The 18771-nt window shown below is 45.5% G+C and overlaps 1 protein-coding gene across 1 annotated transcript in view; it reads right to left on the reverse strand.

The window, feature by feature from the left end:
* abcd3a (ATP-binding cassette, sub-family D (ALD), member 3a) overlaps positions 1-14708 on the reverse strand; it is a 44254-nt gene extending 29546 nt beyond the window's left edge. Inside the window, exons 1-5 of the mRNA XM_072451228.1 lie at positions 14478-14708; positions 10401-10434; positions 6636-6734; positions 3761-3849; positions 245-314 (exon numbers count right to left, since the gene is read on the reverse strand). Coding sequence (XP_072307329.1) covers positions 245-314; positions 3761-3849; positions 6636-6734; positions 10401-10434; positions 14478-14587 — 402 coding nt within the window. The 5' untranslated portion in view covers positions 14588-14708. The remainder of the gene's footprint in view (positions 1-244; positions 315-3760; positions 3850-6635; positions 6735-10400; positions 10435-14477) is intronic.
* Positions 14709-18771: the final 4063 nt, after the last annotated feature.

Here is an 18771-nt window from a genome sequence, read left to right on the forward strand (position 1 = left end):
CAGTCGTCTCTGTATGTGGTAGAGGACAGTCGTCTCTGTATGTGGTAGAGGACAGTCGTCTCTGTATGTGGTAGAGGACGGTCGTCTCTGTATGTGGTAGAGGACAGTCGTCTCTGTATGTGGTAGAGGACAGTCGTCTCTGTATGTGGTAGAGGACAGTCGTCTCTGTATGTGGTAGAGGACAGTCGTCTCTGTATGTGGTAGAGGACAGTCGTCTCTGTATGTGGTAGTGGGAGGAGCTTACCACTGGCATGAATTTGATGAAGCTGAAGAGATATCCCTTGAAGTCCTTCATGGAACGGCCAATAATGGCACTGCAGCAGAAACACACACATGTCAAAGGTCAGTGCTGTTAATTATGATATAAGATAAGATAAGATATTCCTTTATTGTCCCACATGGGGAAATTTCATTGATGAAAAGAACAGATCACTTATAGGAAGTTTGAAAAACACTCTCAGTAGAAGATCTCTTATAAACAAAAACTCCCATAGACAAAACCTCACATTTCCCAACAAGGGATGGAGGGGAAAATAATAAAGATAAAAATAAATAAATAAATACATAAATACCATTGCATGTGGTCATGACAGTAATTGCACATGAATATGTGTCACGACGGCACAGTAATTGCACATGAATAACGACAGTAATTGCACATGAATATGACGGAATTGTATTACGAGTGTTCAGGACTAACAGTGTTTGTTATAAAGTCTGACAGCAGCAGGAAGGAAAGACCTGCGAAACCTTTCCTTCTGCTGCTCTCCAGAGTGGACAGAGTGTCCTGCAGGTGACAGTGTCCTGCAGGGGGCGACACTCATGGTCCAGCATAGATGTGAATCTAGCCAGGACCCTTCTGTCCCCCACCTCCTGCACCGAGTCCAGAGCACAGCCCAGGACGGAGCTGGACTTCTTGATGACTTTGTCCAGCCTCTTCCTCTCCCTCTCTGTGATGCTGCTGCTCCAGCAGACCACACCTACAGGAGCTGATGCCACCACAGAGTCAGAGAAGGTCTTCAGGAGTGGCCCTGTCAGGAGTGGCCCTGTCAGGAGTGGCCCTGTCACTCCAAAAGACCTGAGTCTCCTCAGGAGGTGGAGCCGACTCTGGCTCTTCCTGTACAGTCTGTGTTATGAGTCCAGTCCAGTTTGTGGTTCAGATGAACACCAGGTCCTTGTATGAGTCACTCTCTCAATGTCCCGTCCCTGGATGTTCACTGGTGAGGGGGCAGTGGGGTGGCGTCTGTGGAAGTCCACCACCATCTCCTTGGTCTTCCCCGCGTTGATGAGGAGGTGGTTCCACAAAGTCCTGCTCCAGTCCTCTGTCCTCCACATCATCATCGTCCGTGATGAGTCCGATGATGGCAGAGTCGTCAGAGAACTTCTGCAGGACACAGCTGTCCGTGTCGTGTCTGAAGTCTGCAGTGTAAAGGGTGAAGAGAAAGGGCGCGAGGACAGTGCCCTGGGGCGCCCCCACACTGCAGGTCCGAGTGTCAGACACACAGTCCCGTGCTCTCACAAACTGGGGTCGGTCTGTGAGGTAGTCCAGGATCCACTCTGCAGGTCATACTCCACACCAGCAGTCTCCAGCTTGTCCCTCAGGAGCAGTGGCTGATGGTGGTAGAGGTCTGCTGTTAACCAAGTCTCTGTGAAAATCAAGACGCTGCTGTCCCTATAAATCCTCTGGGACCGCATGAGGCTCGCTATTTCCGTCATTTTATTTTGAAGGGACCTCACATTACCCATGACTACGGCGGGAACCGGCTTTCTGTTTCCTCCTCTCTATATAGTATAATAGAAGTATAGTGTTGTGTATGCAACTGGTTTGGTAAGACATGATATACACGCTCGGAATCCTACTGAGCAGCACTTAAAAGGAAATCAGCACAAAACAAAGTTATTCCCAGAAGAACTGGAGGTTGTTCTTCTTTGACATGTCTTGTAGAGCTGGTGTGACAAGCGTACATATATGTACATAAAGCTGCAGTACAACTGGACTACCTGGTTCTCCATATACACCGGTCGCATGCAGTGACTTTTATGGATGGGCAAGCAGACCTGGGGTGTTCATCAATATTTAGAAGATCATAGAAAAGTGGAAAAACCTATTATGCAAGTGTGGGCTTCAACCTCAGGTCCCCATTCCTCATCAGAGCTACATGGATAAATAACAGGCCATTTCATGACACAACTTAGTGCTCTATGTTGTTAAAAGACTAAAACTAAAATCTAATCATTATAAATGTGAATATCTATATCTATATCTATTTCTAGATACAATTATCCCTCACTATAACGCGGTTCACTTTTCGCGGACTCGCTCCTTCGCAGATTTGCATCATGCATTGTGTTCTGCATTCTCATTGGCTAAACAGTCTCTCCGCGTCTTCTCTTCCTGTGTGTCAATAACGTTATGGATTAATATGTACACGTATGTAAAACCGCTTGCCAAATTGAAGTTTGCGAGGCCGGTGAGAGCGGCGCGTGTGAGCTGCGGGAGAGAGCGGTGAGAGTACAGTACAAACGTTAATATAGTACTTTTATTTGTTAAACAAATAATTGGGCCTGTAAAAAGTTTGTGTTCCTTGCTTTCAATGTTTTATGGAGTATTTCATTGTATAATAACTGTAAAAAAATAAAGGTTTCTACTTCGCGGATTTCGATTCCCGCGGGTTCTTCTTGGAACGTAACCCCCACGATAAACGAGGGATCACTGTATAGATATAGATATATATAGATGTCTGTCTGTCTGTATAGATAGTGGTGTCGGGGTCGCTGTGGTGTCGGGGTCGTCGGGGTCGCTGTGGTGTCGGGGCCGCTGTGGTGTCGGGGTCGTCGGGGTCGCTGTGGTGTCGGGGCCGCTGTGGTGTCGGGGCCGCTGTGGTGTCGGGGCCGCTGTGGTGTCGGGGCCGCTGTGGTGTCGGGGCCGCTGTGGTGTCGGGGCCGCTGTGGTGTCGGGGTCGCTGTGGTGTCGGGGTCGCTGTGGTGTCGGGGTCGCTGTGGTGTCGGATGGTGTCGGGGTCGCTGTGGTGTCGGGTGGTGTCGGGGCCGCTGTGGTGTCGGGTGGTGTCGGGGTCGCTGTGGTGTCGGGGCCGCTGTGGTGTCGGGGCCGCTGTGGTGTCGGGGCCGCTGTGGTGTCGGGGCCGCTGTGGTGTCGGGGCCGCTGTGGTGTCGGGTGGTGTCGGGGCCGCTGTGGTGTCGGGTGGTGTCGGGGCCGCTGTGGTGTCGGGGCCGCTGTGGTGTCGGGGCCGCTGTGGTGTCGGGGTCGCTGTGGTGTCGGATGGTGTCGGGGTCGCTGTGGTGTCGGATGGTGTCGGGGTCGCTGTGGTGTCGGGTGGTGTCGGGGCCGCTGTGGTGTCGGGTGGTGTCGGGGCCGCTGTGGTGTCGGGTGGTGTCGGGGTCGCTGTGGTGTCGGGTGGTGTCGGGGTCGCTGTGGTGTCGGGGCCGCTGTGGTGTCGGGTGGTGTCGGGGCCGCTGTGGTGTCGGGTGGTGTCGGGGCCGCTGTGGTGTCGGGGCCGCTGTGGTGTCGGGGCCGCTGTGGTGTCGGGGCCGCTGTGGTGTCGGGGCCGCTGTGGTGTCGGGGCCGCTGTGGTGTCGGGGCCGCTGTGGTGTCGGGTGGTGTCGGGGCCGCTGTGGTGTCGGGGTCGCTGTGGTGTCGGGGTCGCTGTGGTGTCGGGGTCGCTGTGGTGTCGGGGTCGCTGTGGTGGAGCACATACTGTGTAAAGAGTGATGATCCAACTGAAATGTTTGATGATGTCACCTTTCTATCATGGTGCCGTTCTGGATCATCCACACGTCGCAGTAGGTCCTGGTCACCAGCATGGCAGCAATGAGGACCAAGTATCCACTCTACGGAGGTACACACAGTTACACACACACAGTTTCACACACACAGTTTCACACACACAGTTTCACACACACAGTTTCACACACACAGTTTCACACACACAGTTTCACACACACAGTCTCACACACACAGTCTCACACACACACACACACAGTTTCACACACACAGTTTCACACACACAGTTTCACACACACAGTTTCACACACACAGTCTCACACACACAGTCTCACACACACACACACACAGTTTCACACACACAGTTTCACACACACAGTCTCACACACACAGTCTCACACACACAGTCTCACACAGTCTCACACACACACAGTCTCACACACACAGTCTCACACACACAGTCTCACACACACAGTCTCACACACACAGTCTCACACACACAGTCTCACACAGTCTCACACACACACAGTTTCACACACACAGTCTCACACACACAGTCACACACACACAGTCACACACACAGTCACACACACACACAGTTTCACACACACAGTCTCACACACAGTTTCACACAGTCACACACACACAGTTTCACACACAGTGACAGACAGACACACACACACATACAGTTACACACATACAGTTACACACATACAGTTACGCACATACAGTTACACACATACAGTTACACACATACAGTTACGCACATACAGTTGCACATCATAAAGTACTATCAGCATGTCCTTGGCCCTATCTGCTGGGTCAAGGGTCCGTCACGTGAGCCCTAGTGCACTTGTGTGCACTTGTGTGCACTTGTGTAACCATCAGTTTGGGGCAGAGGTAACTAGCGGTAGCATTAGCAGTGTTAGCTCATATTTACCAGCCTGACTCATGCCTGGCACTTAGTCAAACGTGGAAGTAGAAGATACTGAGGGAAACATCAGATTGGCTTCATTTATCTTTGACAGCACAACAGCTAATGCATTAAGGATGTCAAAATCTCAACTTTATTGTGTTATGAATACCAATTTGTTCTTTATTCTGTTGAACATATTACACAGCACAGATTCAGTTTAGCACAGATATGTATGCATATGAAAGCTTTTCATGGTTCTCATTTTCTTGGGTAGGATGGTCCCTGTTTATCAGAGTTGATAAAGACAAAGAAGAGTTGAAAATTGTAGAGTTCTAAAAAGGTAAAGTTTTTTTCTCATTTGTTCACATTTATAAAAAGAATTACCCTCTCTGTCCCATTTTATATATTTCATAGATTGGGGGAACAAATTGTTAATACTTTTGTGTAATTTAGTTATTGTTCCCCTTGTGCTGATCAATAATCTTTGATAAATATTTGGTGTTACAGTGGTCGTTGCTTAGTTTAATTTCTTGGTTATAATAAGTCCTTATTTGTAAAAAACTATAAAAGTTTCTCAAAGTCAAAGGATTCTTTCAACATATGATTCTCTTTTACCACATGGTGGACAATCTTTATACATTTTGTTATCCTAACCTTACATCTCAGATCTGTGCCGTTAGGCTCAGAATGTGGATCATGAGCAAACCAATTTAAGATTCCAACATGCTTGTTTGCTTCATATTCTTTTGATACCTTGCCATATACATCTTAATATCGTTTTATTCCACTCATTAAAGCAGCAGGTTGATGATACATTTAAAATATGTTTTAATCTTTGAAGCGATTCTGTTTGCCATTTAAATTGATAGGTTTTTCTAAAGGTCAAGGTCATTTTACTTTTATTTTGTGTCCAGACAATGAACCACATTAGGTATGGACATTTCTGATATGTTTTAATATAGTAGAACAACATTTTATGTTCTGTCCCATCAACTGTAACATCATAAATAGTTTTTTGATTGCTTTATACTTGGAACATCGGCCTAATACATTTGACAAACAAGAAGGGGGACCAAGCACAGCCCTGCCTCACCCCCTTTCAAGAGTCAGTGGATCTGTCGGATGACCGTTGATTTTAATTCTTGAAGTTGGACCATTGTAAAGAGCGCCAATATTATTTAGAATTGAATCTTTAATTGAATCAGCTAACTGACTCTAAAGCTTTTTCAGCATCCAAACTTATTAGAACAGCTTTAAAACAAACGTTCCACTGGCATCACTACACTGCCTTATTATGGGTGTGGGAAAATGGAAGATTCTGGATTGATTATGAATCCTCAAAAATAAATGGTATTTGGAAGTCAGTATTTGTGCTGCATTCACAGTCTTTAAACACACATGACCAGTGAGTGACTGTGTGTAGTATTACATGCTGTAGTAACAGAGACTTATGTCTCAGTTGGTGGTTTAGAATCTGTGTTTGAATGTGTCAGTTTCACATCAGTAAAGTTTGAGATTTGAAGACATTTTGAAAAATAAAACTTCTGACAGTTTAAATGATCCTTTAACAAAACTGAGAAGTAATCATAACTGTTTACTGTAATCTATATGGATTCTGGTCTTTGTTTATAATATGGTTGCTAGGTAACTGCTGTAATTACCTCTACCTATTTGTTGCCCTTGACCAACCATAAAACCAGAAACGTTATAAATTTCACCAAAATTGTTATTAAACTGAGGACAACTAGGCAAAATGTTTAGTCAAATCAGAAATATAAATCATGTTTACTACATGAAATGAATAGTCTAACCTGTCATATGTACTTAAAAAAAAAAAAAAAAATCTAATCTAAATCCGAAGCGCAAGGAACTTAAAGATTCACCCCCCTCGTAATCAAGTATTCTTTTATGCCCGTACATTCCTAGAGAAAAGTCTAGGTGTAATGCTCTGGTCCAGTAGGAACACACTGCACATACCTCCACGCAGAAGACTCTCGGCACCATGATCCGCACGATCCGTAGAATCCTGGAGAAGAACACTTTGTCCACGGAAGCCTTGTCCTTTCGCCCATCTTTCTGTAAAGCACACACACTAATGATTTATTGAAACACTTTTTACAAGAACATGGATCCAACACTAAAGACACGCCAACATGTTGTTCACTGCCATCCACACTCCATGCCTGTTGGGCAGAAGCAGCTCTGATGTCTCTCTCTAGCAGCATGAACTCACAGCTAAGTCATAGTTTACTGTACCACGTTATATTCCCCCACCAAAATAAAACCGACAGGAAACCCTAACACTTAACAAGTAAATTAGTAGAGCGGCAACTAAGAATAAAAAGCAAAATGAGTGACCACACAGTTCCTATGAAAGGCTGAAATATAATATATAAAAAGGCGTATATATGTGCCCTCCGGAGTATAAATCGCACCAGCCAAAAAATGCCTAATAGAGAAGAAAAAACACAGTATAGTGGAGTATAGGTCGCATTTTTTGAGGAAATGTATTTGATAAAATCCAAGACCAAGAACAGACATTTCATCTTGAAATGTAATTTAAAATAATAACAGATTAACTGTATGTTTAGTATCTCCTGAGGTTTGAACCTGTGATCTACTGGAGCAGTTCTCAGGGGGAGGGGCATGTATTCAAAACTAGTGGTTCCCCCATTATACAGGAGGAGGGGCTATGGAGGAAAAAATGAATACATATTTTTTAAATGGGGGACAGACCTACTCACCAGATCACACACTAGATTTGGAGCAAAGTGATCCCATTGGCTGCTGGACACCACATGACCTGACCAGGTTTATTTATTAACCTTTATTTAACCAGGAAAGTCCACTGAGATTTAGAAGGTCTTTTTCAGGGGAGTCCCTGCAGTCTTACGAATTCATTATATCTGATGTAGAATAATGCAAGTTTTTAAATGAATAGAAATATGATTGCTTTTGTAAGTTTGAGGTAGAATATAAATGGAACATGGGCTGTGAAGGAGAACTCTGCTTTAGCACTGATTCATCACACACTGGACTGTGACGGACTCTCTCTTGTTCAACCCTGTCACAGATGTGCAGCGATGTGATTGGCTGATTACATGTAACGCAGGAGAGAAGTCGCTGCACACAAACAGCGCAGTGTACCACGCTCAAACACACATCCAGTGTAGTGTTGACCTTATTCGGCCCCACCCCTTTTTGACTTCCATTGTAATGACACTTCCAATCCAGTGGGAACTCTGTTGGTTTAAATGTAGAATGAAAAGTCTTGATGGTAAAACATGTAGACTGTGTAAAATGTCCAACGATCACGTGACCAACAAGTCAACAAAGTACCGATTCCCTGGGCGGCCCAAAAATGGCTTTTTGTCAATGTCTGTGTTCACGACTACAACTGGAAGAAGGATCATGTCGTATTGCGGGGCCCAGACGGGCACTCCACAGAGGAGGAGCTGATGCAGCGCTGCACTCCACAGAGGAGGAGCTGATGCAGCGCTGCACTCCACAGAGGAGGTGCTGATGCAGCGCTGCACTCCACAGAGGAGGAGCTGATGCAGCGCTGCACTCCACAGAGGAGGTGCTGATGCAGCGCTGCACTCCACAGAGGAGGTGCTGATGCAGCGCTGCACTCCACAGAGGAGGAGCTGATGCAGCGCTGCACTCCACAGAGGAGGAGCTGATGCAGCGCTGCACTCCACAGAGGAGGAGCTGATGCAGCGCTGCACTCCACAGAGGAGGAGCTGATGCAGCGCTGCACTCCACAGAGGAGGTGCTGATGCAGCGCTGCACTCCACAGAGGAGGAGCTGATGCAGCGCTGCACTCCACAGAGGAGGAGCTGATGCAGCGCTGCACTCCACAGAGGAGGAGCTGATGCAGCGCTGCACTCCACAGAGGAGGAGCTGATGCAGCGCTGCACTCCACAGGAGGTGCTGATGCAGCGCTGCACTCCACAGAGGAGGAGCTGATGCAGCGCTGCACTCCACAGAGGAGGAGCTGATGCAGCGCTGCACTCCACAGAGGAGGTGCTGATGCAGCGCTGCACTCCACAGAGGAGGAGCTGATGCAGCGCTGCACTCCACAGAGGAGGTGCTGATGCAGCGCTGCACTCCACAGAGGAGGAGCTGATGCAGCGCTGCACTCCACAGAGGAGGTGCTGATGCAGCGCTGCACTCCACAGAGGAGGAGCTGATGCAGCGCTGCACTCCACAGAGGAGGAGCTGATGCAGCGCTGCACTCCACAGAGGAGGAGCTGATGCAGCGCTGCACTCCACAGAGGAGGTGCTGATGCAGCGCTGCACTCCACAGAGGAGGAGCTGATGCAGCGCTGCACTCCACAGAGGAGGTGCTGATGCAGCGCTGCACTCCACAGAGGAGGAGCTGATGCAGCGCTGCACTCCACAGAGGAGGTGCTGATGCAGCGCTGCACTCCAGAGGAGGAGCTGATGCAGCGCTGCACTCCACAGAGGAGGAGCTGATGCAGCGCTGCACTCCACAGAGGAGGAGCTGATGCAGCGCTGCACTCCACAGAGGAGGAGCTGATGCAGCGCTGCACTCCACAGAGGAGGTGCTGATGCAGCGCTGCACTCCACAGAGGAGGTGCTGATGCAGCGCTGCACTCCACAGAGGAGGAGCTGATGCAGCGCTGCACTCCACAGAGGAGGAGCTGATGCAGCGCTGCACTCCACAGAGGAGGAGCTGATGCAGCGCTGCACTCCACAGAGGAGGAGCTGATGCAGCGCTGCACTCCACAGAGGAGGAGCTGATGCAGCGCTGCACTCCACAGAGGAGGAGCTGATGCAGCGCTGCACTCCACAGAGGAGGAGCTGATGCAGCGCTGCACTCCACAGAGGAGGTGCTGATGCAGCGCTGCACTCCACAGAGGAGGTGCTGATGCAGCGCTGCACTCCACAGAGGAGGTGCTGATGCAGCGCTGCACTCCACAGAGGAGGAGCTGATGCAGCGCTGCACTCCACAGAGGAGGTGCTGATGCAGCGCTGCACTCCACAGAGGAGGTGCTGATGCAGCGCTGCACTCCACAGAGGAGGTGCTGATGCAGCGCTGCACTCCACAGAGGAGGAGCTGATGCAGCGCTGCACTCCACTCCACAGAGGAGGAGCTGATGCAGCGCTGCACTCCACAGAGGAGGTGCTGATGCAGCGCTGCACTCCACAGAGGAGGAGCTGATGCAGCGCTGCACTCCACAGAGGAGGAGCTGATGCAGCGCTGCACTCCACAGAGGAGGAGCTGATGCAGCGCTGCACTCCACAGAGGAGGAGCTGATGCAGCGCTGCACTCCACAGAGGAGGTGCTGATGCAGCGCTGCACTCCACAGAGGAGGAGCTGATGCAGCGCTGCACTCCACAGAGGAGGTGCTGATGCAGCGCTGCACTCCACAGAGGAGGAGCTGATGCAGCGCTGCACTCCACAGAGGAGGAGCTGATGCAGCGCTGCACTCCACTCCACAGAGGAGGAGCTGATGTGGTTAGATCCAGAGTTTGGTGTTCAGGCTCGGGTCCAGACGGTGCTCATTGTACCCGATGGTCTATGTGGGAATGTAGTGCCAGTTAGCAAAGGTTAGTACACACTGCACATGCTGGACTAACACATGTTAACGTGCACCATCTGATATGAACTCTAATACAGGTCAGGTCAGGTCAGGTCAGGTGAAAGGTCGCCGCACCTGAGCACGTTACTGCTAGACTGTAAAGCTAATAATAGCACATAAATACTAGCCATACCTCTGCGGCCAAGAGTAGCTCTGTGGATCCTTGTCTGAGGAGAAGAAACACAAAACAGATTCAGTGAGAGCGACTGTAGCTTCAAACAGGGCACATCCACCTCACTGTTAACATGCAACGCACAAAAGGAGCACCACCACCACCAGCACCACCAGCACCACCAGCACCACTACTGTGCTATTACTACTGTGCTATTACTACGGTGCTACTGCTGTAGTACTGCTGCCCTAACTACTACTGTTAACATGAAGTATTAAAAGTTTGATCCTAGATTAGTAAATGATCTCTCTTTGTATAACATATTATGCTTTTTTCAGATATTTAGTATTGAACAATAACAAAAGTAAATCATAATTTTACAATATTGATCTAAATGGCTTAAAAAGATCTATTGACATTTACACATTATTATTTTTGAAAAGAGATCATGTGACCCGTGGCATCGTCATTTTTCAAATAATCAACTTTGGGGGATGTGGGCGGGGATAGGGGGTAGGTGAAAACGGTCAGGACATGGACAAAACATGCAGGAATCAATCAAAATGGCGGTGGTCCAGTAGTTAAGGCACAGCACACGTATGCCAGGCTCCAAGTGCAGCTGGCCGATTCCCGACTCCGACAATTTACTGCATGTCCTTCCTTTTCTCTCACCCCCATTTAAAAATCTTGATTTTTAAATTGAGTAAGATAATGATGAAACACTGTTCAAGGTTATGAACAAGTGGATTTTGCCTGTGTATTGGTCTTGCATTTATCAACCTGGCACTCCACTTCATCTTGCAGCTCTCCCAGCTAAACGTCCCCGACTCCGACTCCACCTGCAGGTGGGGGAGCGCCGACTCCACCTGCAGGTCGCCGACTCCGCCTGCAGGTGGGGGAACGCTAGAGCTGGGTTGAAATAATCGTTTTTCCGATTTTTAAATCGATTTGCATATTAATGACCGATTATCGATTCGTACGTCCAAAGATCGATTTATCGATTTTGTTAAAATGTTTTCTACATTTCCCTCAGTGAACTTCAATCCACCTTCAAGAGAGATAATTCAGGACTCCTGGATTCTCTTTCTTGAAGGTAGATTGACCCTTAACCTTTCATCAGTCTTCCATCAGTAACTACAATACTCTGTTTCATATTGATATAATACTAGTTTTAATATGTTGCTTCTCTCCACAGTCATGAAGTGAAAGAAACGGTTCAAATACATTTTTCATTTTCAATAACATTAACCCCTGGATCGAATCGAGATCGAATCGGAAATCAGATCGAAATTGGAGCGAATCGGATGGGATCTGAGAAATCGGAAAAAATCTATTTTGAAACGTAAAAATCGGAATCGATTCTTGAAATTTGAACTCCAGCCGACTCCACCTGCAGGGGGCTCCACAGGGCTGTGTACTTTCTCCTCTGCTCTTCTCCCTGTACACAAACTGCTGCACCTCCAGCCATGACTCCGGAAAACTGATTAGGTTTGCAGACACCCTCATCACCATGACGACACCGCCCTCATCACCATGACGACACCACCCTCATCACCATGACGACACCACCCTCATGGGGCTCATCTGGGACGGGGATGAGTCTGTTACAGGAGGTGGAGCGGCTGGTGCAGCAGGAACAACCTGGAGTTCAACACCAGAAGACAGTGGAGATGATGGTGGACTTAAGGAAAGTCACAGCCCCCCTGGATTTTTGTATCCAACTTACATTGGACGTGTCAAACTCGGAATATAAGCGGTGACTATGTTTGTATTTGTGTTTAGTGGATGTCCACTTGTGTGTGTTTTTTTTCTCAGTCTCATTTTCATTAATTAATTGTATTCATTTATACAGGGAAAACCCAATGAGAAAAGTTCTCTTTTTCATGAGTCACTGTTAAAACACAACACAGAATAAACGACAAACAAACACAGAATAAACGACAAACAAACACAGAATAAACGACAAACAAACACAGAATAAACGACAAACAAACACAGAATAAACGACAAACAAACACAGAATAAACGACAAACAAACACAGAATAAACGACAAACAAACACAGAATAAACGACAAACAAACACAGAATAAACGACAAACAAACACAGAATAAACGACAAACAAACACAGAATAAACGACAAACAAACACAGAATAAACGACAAACAAACACAGAATAAACGACAAACAAACACAGAATAAACGACAAACAAACACAAAATAAACGACAAACAAACACAGAATAAACGACAAACAAACACAGAATAAACGACAAACAAACACAGAATAAACAACAAACAAACACAGAACAAACGACAAACAAACACAGAATACTGTTCATACATACATACATACATACACAAAGATATACCAGGGTTCAGATTAAGGATTTTCACTTGTATAGCGGTGCTGCTAAACAATCCGTTAATTTTTCTAAATTTGTATAGCAATTTGATAATTGCATAGCAAAACACGAAAGTGACTAACAATCAATATTTTCCATTGATATAACACGATTATTTATTTAAATGTATTTGTAAACATTCTATTAAAGAAAACTCTTAACAAATTAACTTTTAAATACCTTTTTAAAGATTTTTTATTTAAATAAAACTTGCAAATAAAATTAATTGTTGAACAAATTAATCAACACAAAGTCAGATGGCCTAGACAGAACTTTCTTCCATATCATCATCAATCAGATGACTATTTGCAGGAGTCTCATTTACATATTAATTGTCATTACAAAAATATGTGTTAAGCTTCTGATAGAAAGATAAATGTTGCTGTAGTGTTTCCATCATGGTGTATTTTATCTGTTATTCAAATTGTAACGCTCTATTTGACGTTCCATTCCATTTTTCGTTTTGCTATTTGTTGACGGTCCCTAAGCACTCGTCTCGGCTCTGCACATTCGGATCAGTGTAATTCGCTGCGCCCAAAATACGCATCTGATTGTTAAAAACAAGGTTGTGTCACTGCAGTGTAAATATGAATAGTTTGGCATGTGAATGATCTGTAAAGACTTTTGTGTTTAGGAGCTATTGACCTCGGAAGTCCGAATCTGTGACACTAACTTTACCGCACATGGCTCCTCCCACTTTCAGACACTGATCTGTGACAGCAGCGGGACTCGCCATGACAACACAGCGTCCTACATGTGTCATGATGTTGTTGACGATTGATTGACGAGTGATCAGTACTTTTTAGGCGCTTTGGTTCTAAAATTGACACACATTTTTGTATCGCAAAAGCTGCTTATTCTGAACCCTGTATACATATATACATACATACATACACATATACATAAATACATACATACATACATACATACATACATACATACATACAAACATACAAACATACAAACATACATATATTTAAAGCAAATAGCCATGCTGCAATAAAGTCTTTTTAACTATGTTTTCATACATCAACAGTGCCTTGGTTTTTCTTGTCTTTGGAATACTCAACATAGTTCTTCATATAGTTTGCAACAATATTATGGTAAAACTTTGACAATATCAGATTATTATGAGTTATTAGTGTAGCGCTATCAATACTATCCCCATGGAGACCCTCCACCAGAAGAGTTACATTTAAGACTCATGTATAAAATGCTGATTTAAAGTTTAGGCTTTAATAGTACATCATATTCTGTTACGTCCTGTATTTGTTTAGTCCCGTTTGAAAGATAAAATAAGCTTTATTTGTCCCACAATGGGGGAATTGCAGTGTTGCAACACAGATTAGGCACAAAAGTAAAATGCTATTATAGAAGTATAATATAATAAAGTTTATAATAGTTGAGAGTTGATATCCATTAGAGTTTGGCCTGGATTCAAGTTTCTCAGTTTGGTAGTTACAGGTCAACCTAGATATGCGCGTGTGATTAATGAGTGTCATAATCCATAACTCAGTAACCACCAAGTATCTCTAGATAAACTCACGTCAAAGTAACAAAAAGGACATATCTGCGGACTTGGATGAGCTCTTGACACATGATTGTTGTGCTAAACGTTTAAAGTTAAATCACTGACACAACACGAACTTTACAATAAGAAGTTGAAATGGTTTGGTGAGTAACTGTGTCTTTTACCTGTGTTGTCTGTTCGCTCGTCTTCTCTGCCGGAGCAAGTACAACACCAACAGGACGCCCGCTCCTATGGAAGAGTTTTTAGCTGTCAAATATTTACTGATGGCCGCCATGTTCCTGACACGACCGGGCCGGTGGTGAGTGGTCCGTGCGGGGCCGAGCAGAGCGGACACACGGGAGCCCGGAGGGAGACACACGGGAGACACACGGGAGACACACGGAGAGTGACAGGAGAGTGACAGGAGAGTGCCCGGGGAGAGGAGCTACTTCCGCATGCACCCCGGCCCCGATGCTGATTGGACGAGGCCTTCTTCTTCTTCTATTTGTTCTTCTTCTTTTAATCGGCGGGTCACAACTAAGGATGACAGTGCATACCGCCACCTACTGTACTGTGATAGTACTTTACATTCTAGTGATGGTTAATGTTATTCTTAATAATTACGATGGCATTCATTTGAAGTAGTATTTATTTATTGTAAATATTAAATTATTAAAATTAATACCAATAATAATATATCATAAATATATCTTTTATGAAATTTCCCCATGTGGGACAATAAAGGAATATCTTATCTTATCTTAGCACTATTTCTGACCATCTGTACATTTTGTGTACATACTCATACTACATACTAATTTTATAAGTAAATTCTTAATCTTATGCATGTCTTATTTGATTTATGTTGCTATTATTATTATTGTTGTTGTTATTATTAGGCCCGAGCGCCACAAGCTGGCGAGAGGCCTATTAATCTCGTAAGGCCGTGCAAAGCACGGCTGCGAAAGTGCGCACGTAGTGCGCACGAAATCGAGCGCGAAGCGCTCGCCCACTTCCAAACACTCACTAACGCACTCCTTCACTCATGCACGCCCCGTGCATACTAATTAGTAGTAGGAAAATGGAACATTACCGTTGTAAACGGGCGAAGCCCGTGCAAAAGTGCGTACTAAACGAGCACTTTACATTGAGATGACGACCGCGAAGTACAGTGAACTAACATGACCAAACATGTGAACTAACATGACCAAACATGCGGGCGCAGCCCGCATGTTTGGTACCCCGTCGCCCCTGGCAAGTACAGTGAACTAGCCCATGCCGAAGGCATGGATCATGCATACTTACTCCTGCTATGACAGAAATAGTCAACAATTAGTGAATGGGCGTAGCCCATTCACTAATTGTTGACAACAGCAGCGCGAAGCGCTGCATTCCTCCAAAAACCCTCCTGGCATCGTCCCGTACGCGAGAATCCATGCCGCAGGCATGGGCCATGCTTGTATCTGCTCAAATCAATGGAAGTCTATGGGGAGTGGGCGGGGCATCCCGACGGAATAGGGAGTAATGATGATTCCACCCCATGGCGGCATCGGGAAGGCTTAGAGCTTTCAAACGATGTATAATTTGTTGTTATAGTGGAAACGGCTATATTGTTTTTGCTAAAAATATTATTAGGCCCGAGCCCCAGCAGGGCGGAGGGCCTATTGCTCCCGCAACGCTGCCGAAGGCAGCGTTGCAACTGTCTGACCAAACATGCGGGCGCAGCCCGCATGTTTGGTACCCCGTCGCCCCTGGCAAGTACAGTGAACTAGCCCATGCCGAAGGCATGGATCATGCATACTTACTCCTGCTATGACAGAAATAGTCAACAATTAGTGAATGGGCGTGGGCGGGGCATCCCGACGGAATAGGGAGTGACGAGCGCGTAAGCGCTCGTAATGATGATTCCACCCCATGGCGGCATCGGGAAGGCTTAGAGCTTTCAAACGATGTATAATTTGTTGTTATACTGGAAACGGCTTTATTGTTTTTGCTAAAAATATTATTTTTATTAGGCCCGAGCCCCAGCAGGGCGGAGGGCCTATTGCTCCCGCAACGCTGCCGAAGGTGTATAATCATATACACAAACGGGGGCATCAAAAGTTAGTCATATTTTGATTTTAAGTGGTACGGTCTCTGTGCCGTGGAGCTGCAAATATACTGTCACAAATGGGAAAACGCCAAATCTTTGAAATGTTCACATTTACGCTTCACACTTTAACGAACTCCTCCTAGTGCGTTTGGCCCACTGATCTCAAAATCATTGTACCTGCTCTAGACAAGTGGGGCATCTAAAGTTATTCAAATTTTATCGATAACATTTACGGTCTCTGTGCAGCTGAGCCGCAAACTTTTCGCAGAATTTGGACTATTTGGCCTTCAGAGTGGCCTATAAACAAGAGTTTTTCCAAATGACATGACATTTTGCACACAATTCTCATTTGCCATCCCCAAATTAAAAGTATGGGAGCCAAAATCATGTTTGGTAAAGCGTAGCCGTAGCGATGACAGAAACATCCCATGTTATCCCTATGGGGAAACCGCAAAATCTCTAAAATGACCACATTTTTACACTTCACACTTTAACAAACTCCTCCTAGGGCGAATACCCGATCAAGTTCATATTTGGGGAGAATCATCTACACAAGCGGGGCATCAAAAGTTATTCATATTTTGATTTTAAGTACTAGGGTCTCTGTGCGGTAGAGCTGCAAATATATGTCACAAATGGGAAAAACGCCAAATCCTTGAAATGTTCACATTTATGCTTCACACTTTAATGAACTCCTCTGTGGGCAATAGCTCGATCAAGCTCATATTTTGGGAAAATAATCTACACAAGCGGAGCATCAAAAGTTATCCATATTTTTATTCCAAGTGTCACGGTCTCTGTGCGCTGGAGCTGCACATTTGACCGACATTTGTGTTCATTTGCACTGGTTAAGCACAGCATTGTACATGTACAATGTGTCGCTGTCTTAGTTCTTAGACAATTGCGTTAGCGCCATCTCTGTAAAATGCAGAGAGCAGAGTCGGAAGGCCGGCGGCCCGCGAGGGCCGTTGGATGCCGCTTGCGGCTTTAATTCTTTCTTTCTTCTTCTTCTTCTCGGGACCAACCCCCCTATTTTTCACCCAGTGAACATTGACGAAAAGTCACAAAAATTAGCACACCTCTAAAAATCGTGCCTCTCTACATTCTGGCTATTTCCTTTTTCTAAAATTTAAAAAATTGGCGCGTCAGCGCCCCCAAATGTACCAAAAATGCATTGAGAGATGGGAAATGACCCAAAAAAAATCTGATCGTAGAATCATGAAATTTGGCGCAGAGGTAGATGGTGACAAGAGAAGTAAAAAATATTATTACGGCAACGCCGTCCGCCCAACCAAATGTCGGCCATATTGCTTCAAAAATGGCTAAACATGACTTCGGAGTTTTTCCAAACGTCGTACTTTTACGAACTCCTCCCAGGGCGGTGGCCCTAAAAAGCTGAAATTTGGTGAAAATGCTACTGAGGAGTGGGACATCAAAAGTTATCCAAATGACATTGACCCTGTCACGGTCTCTGTGCGGCGAAGCCGCAAACTGCAGCAAGAATTTCAGAAATCTCCCAAATTTAACATTTCTGCCGTTTGCGCAGATAAAGTCCGAATTGCGTCAAATTAGAATCAGTTGTTAAACTCTTTGCCCTAAACCTACTTAAAGTGAAATAAATTAATTTGGAGCCACAGCGCCCCCTACAGATTTTATATGGAGGTTAAATGTTTAGTTTTGCGAAATTATATGAAATTTGACACACAACTCAATTTTGGCGTCCCGATCAAAAAAGTCAATGAGACCCATGTCATAATTGTTATGGCTTTGCCGTAACGATGACCAAAACCTCCCATGTTATTCCAATGGGGAAATCGCCAGAACATGTTTACACTTTATACTTTCACCAACTCCTCCCAGGGCGTTAGACATATTAACCTGAAATTTGGTGAGACTCATCTTCAGGACCATCAAAAGTTATCCACATTTTTATTCAAAGAGTCACGGTGTCTGTGCGGCAAAGCTGCACATTTTGCCAAGAATTCAAAATAAAATTGCTTTTTGATGGTAAAACAAAGGGGAGAAGATGTGACAGTGTCACAGATTCAGCAGTAGATGTAATAAAAGGACAATTGGGGCACTTAGCGCCCCCTCCTCTTGCGGCGTGGCGGCGGCGTGGCGAGGGCCGATCATTGCCGCTTGCGGCTATATTTCTTTCTTCTTCTTTCTTCTCGGGACCAACCCCCCTATTTTTCACCCAGTGAACATTGACGAAAAGTCACAAAAATTTGCACACCTCTAAAAATCGTGCCTCTCTACATTCTGGCTATTTCCCTTTTCTAAAATAAAAAAAAATTGGCGCGTCAGCGCCCCCAAATGTACCAAAAATGCATTGAGAGATGGGAAATGACCCAAAGAAAATCTGATCGTAGAATCATGAAATTTGG

The sequence above is a fragment of the Eucyclogobius newberryi genome, unplaced genomic scaffold (assembly GCF_026437365.1).
Source record: "Eucyclogobius newberryi isolate DKJ021-1_F unplaced genomic scaffold, fEucNew1.0.hap1 SCAF_18, whole genome shotgun sequence".
In the NCBI taxonomy this organism is placed as follows: Eukaryota; Metazoa; Chordata; class Actinopteri; order Gobiiformes; family Gobiidae; genus Eucyclogobius; species Eucyclogobius newberryi.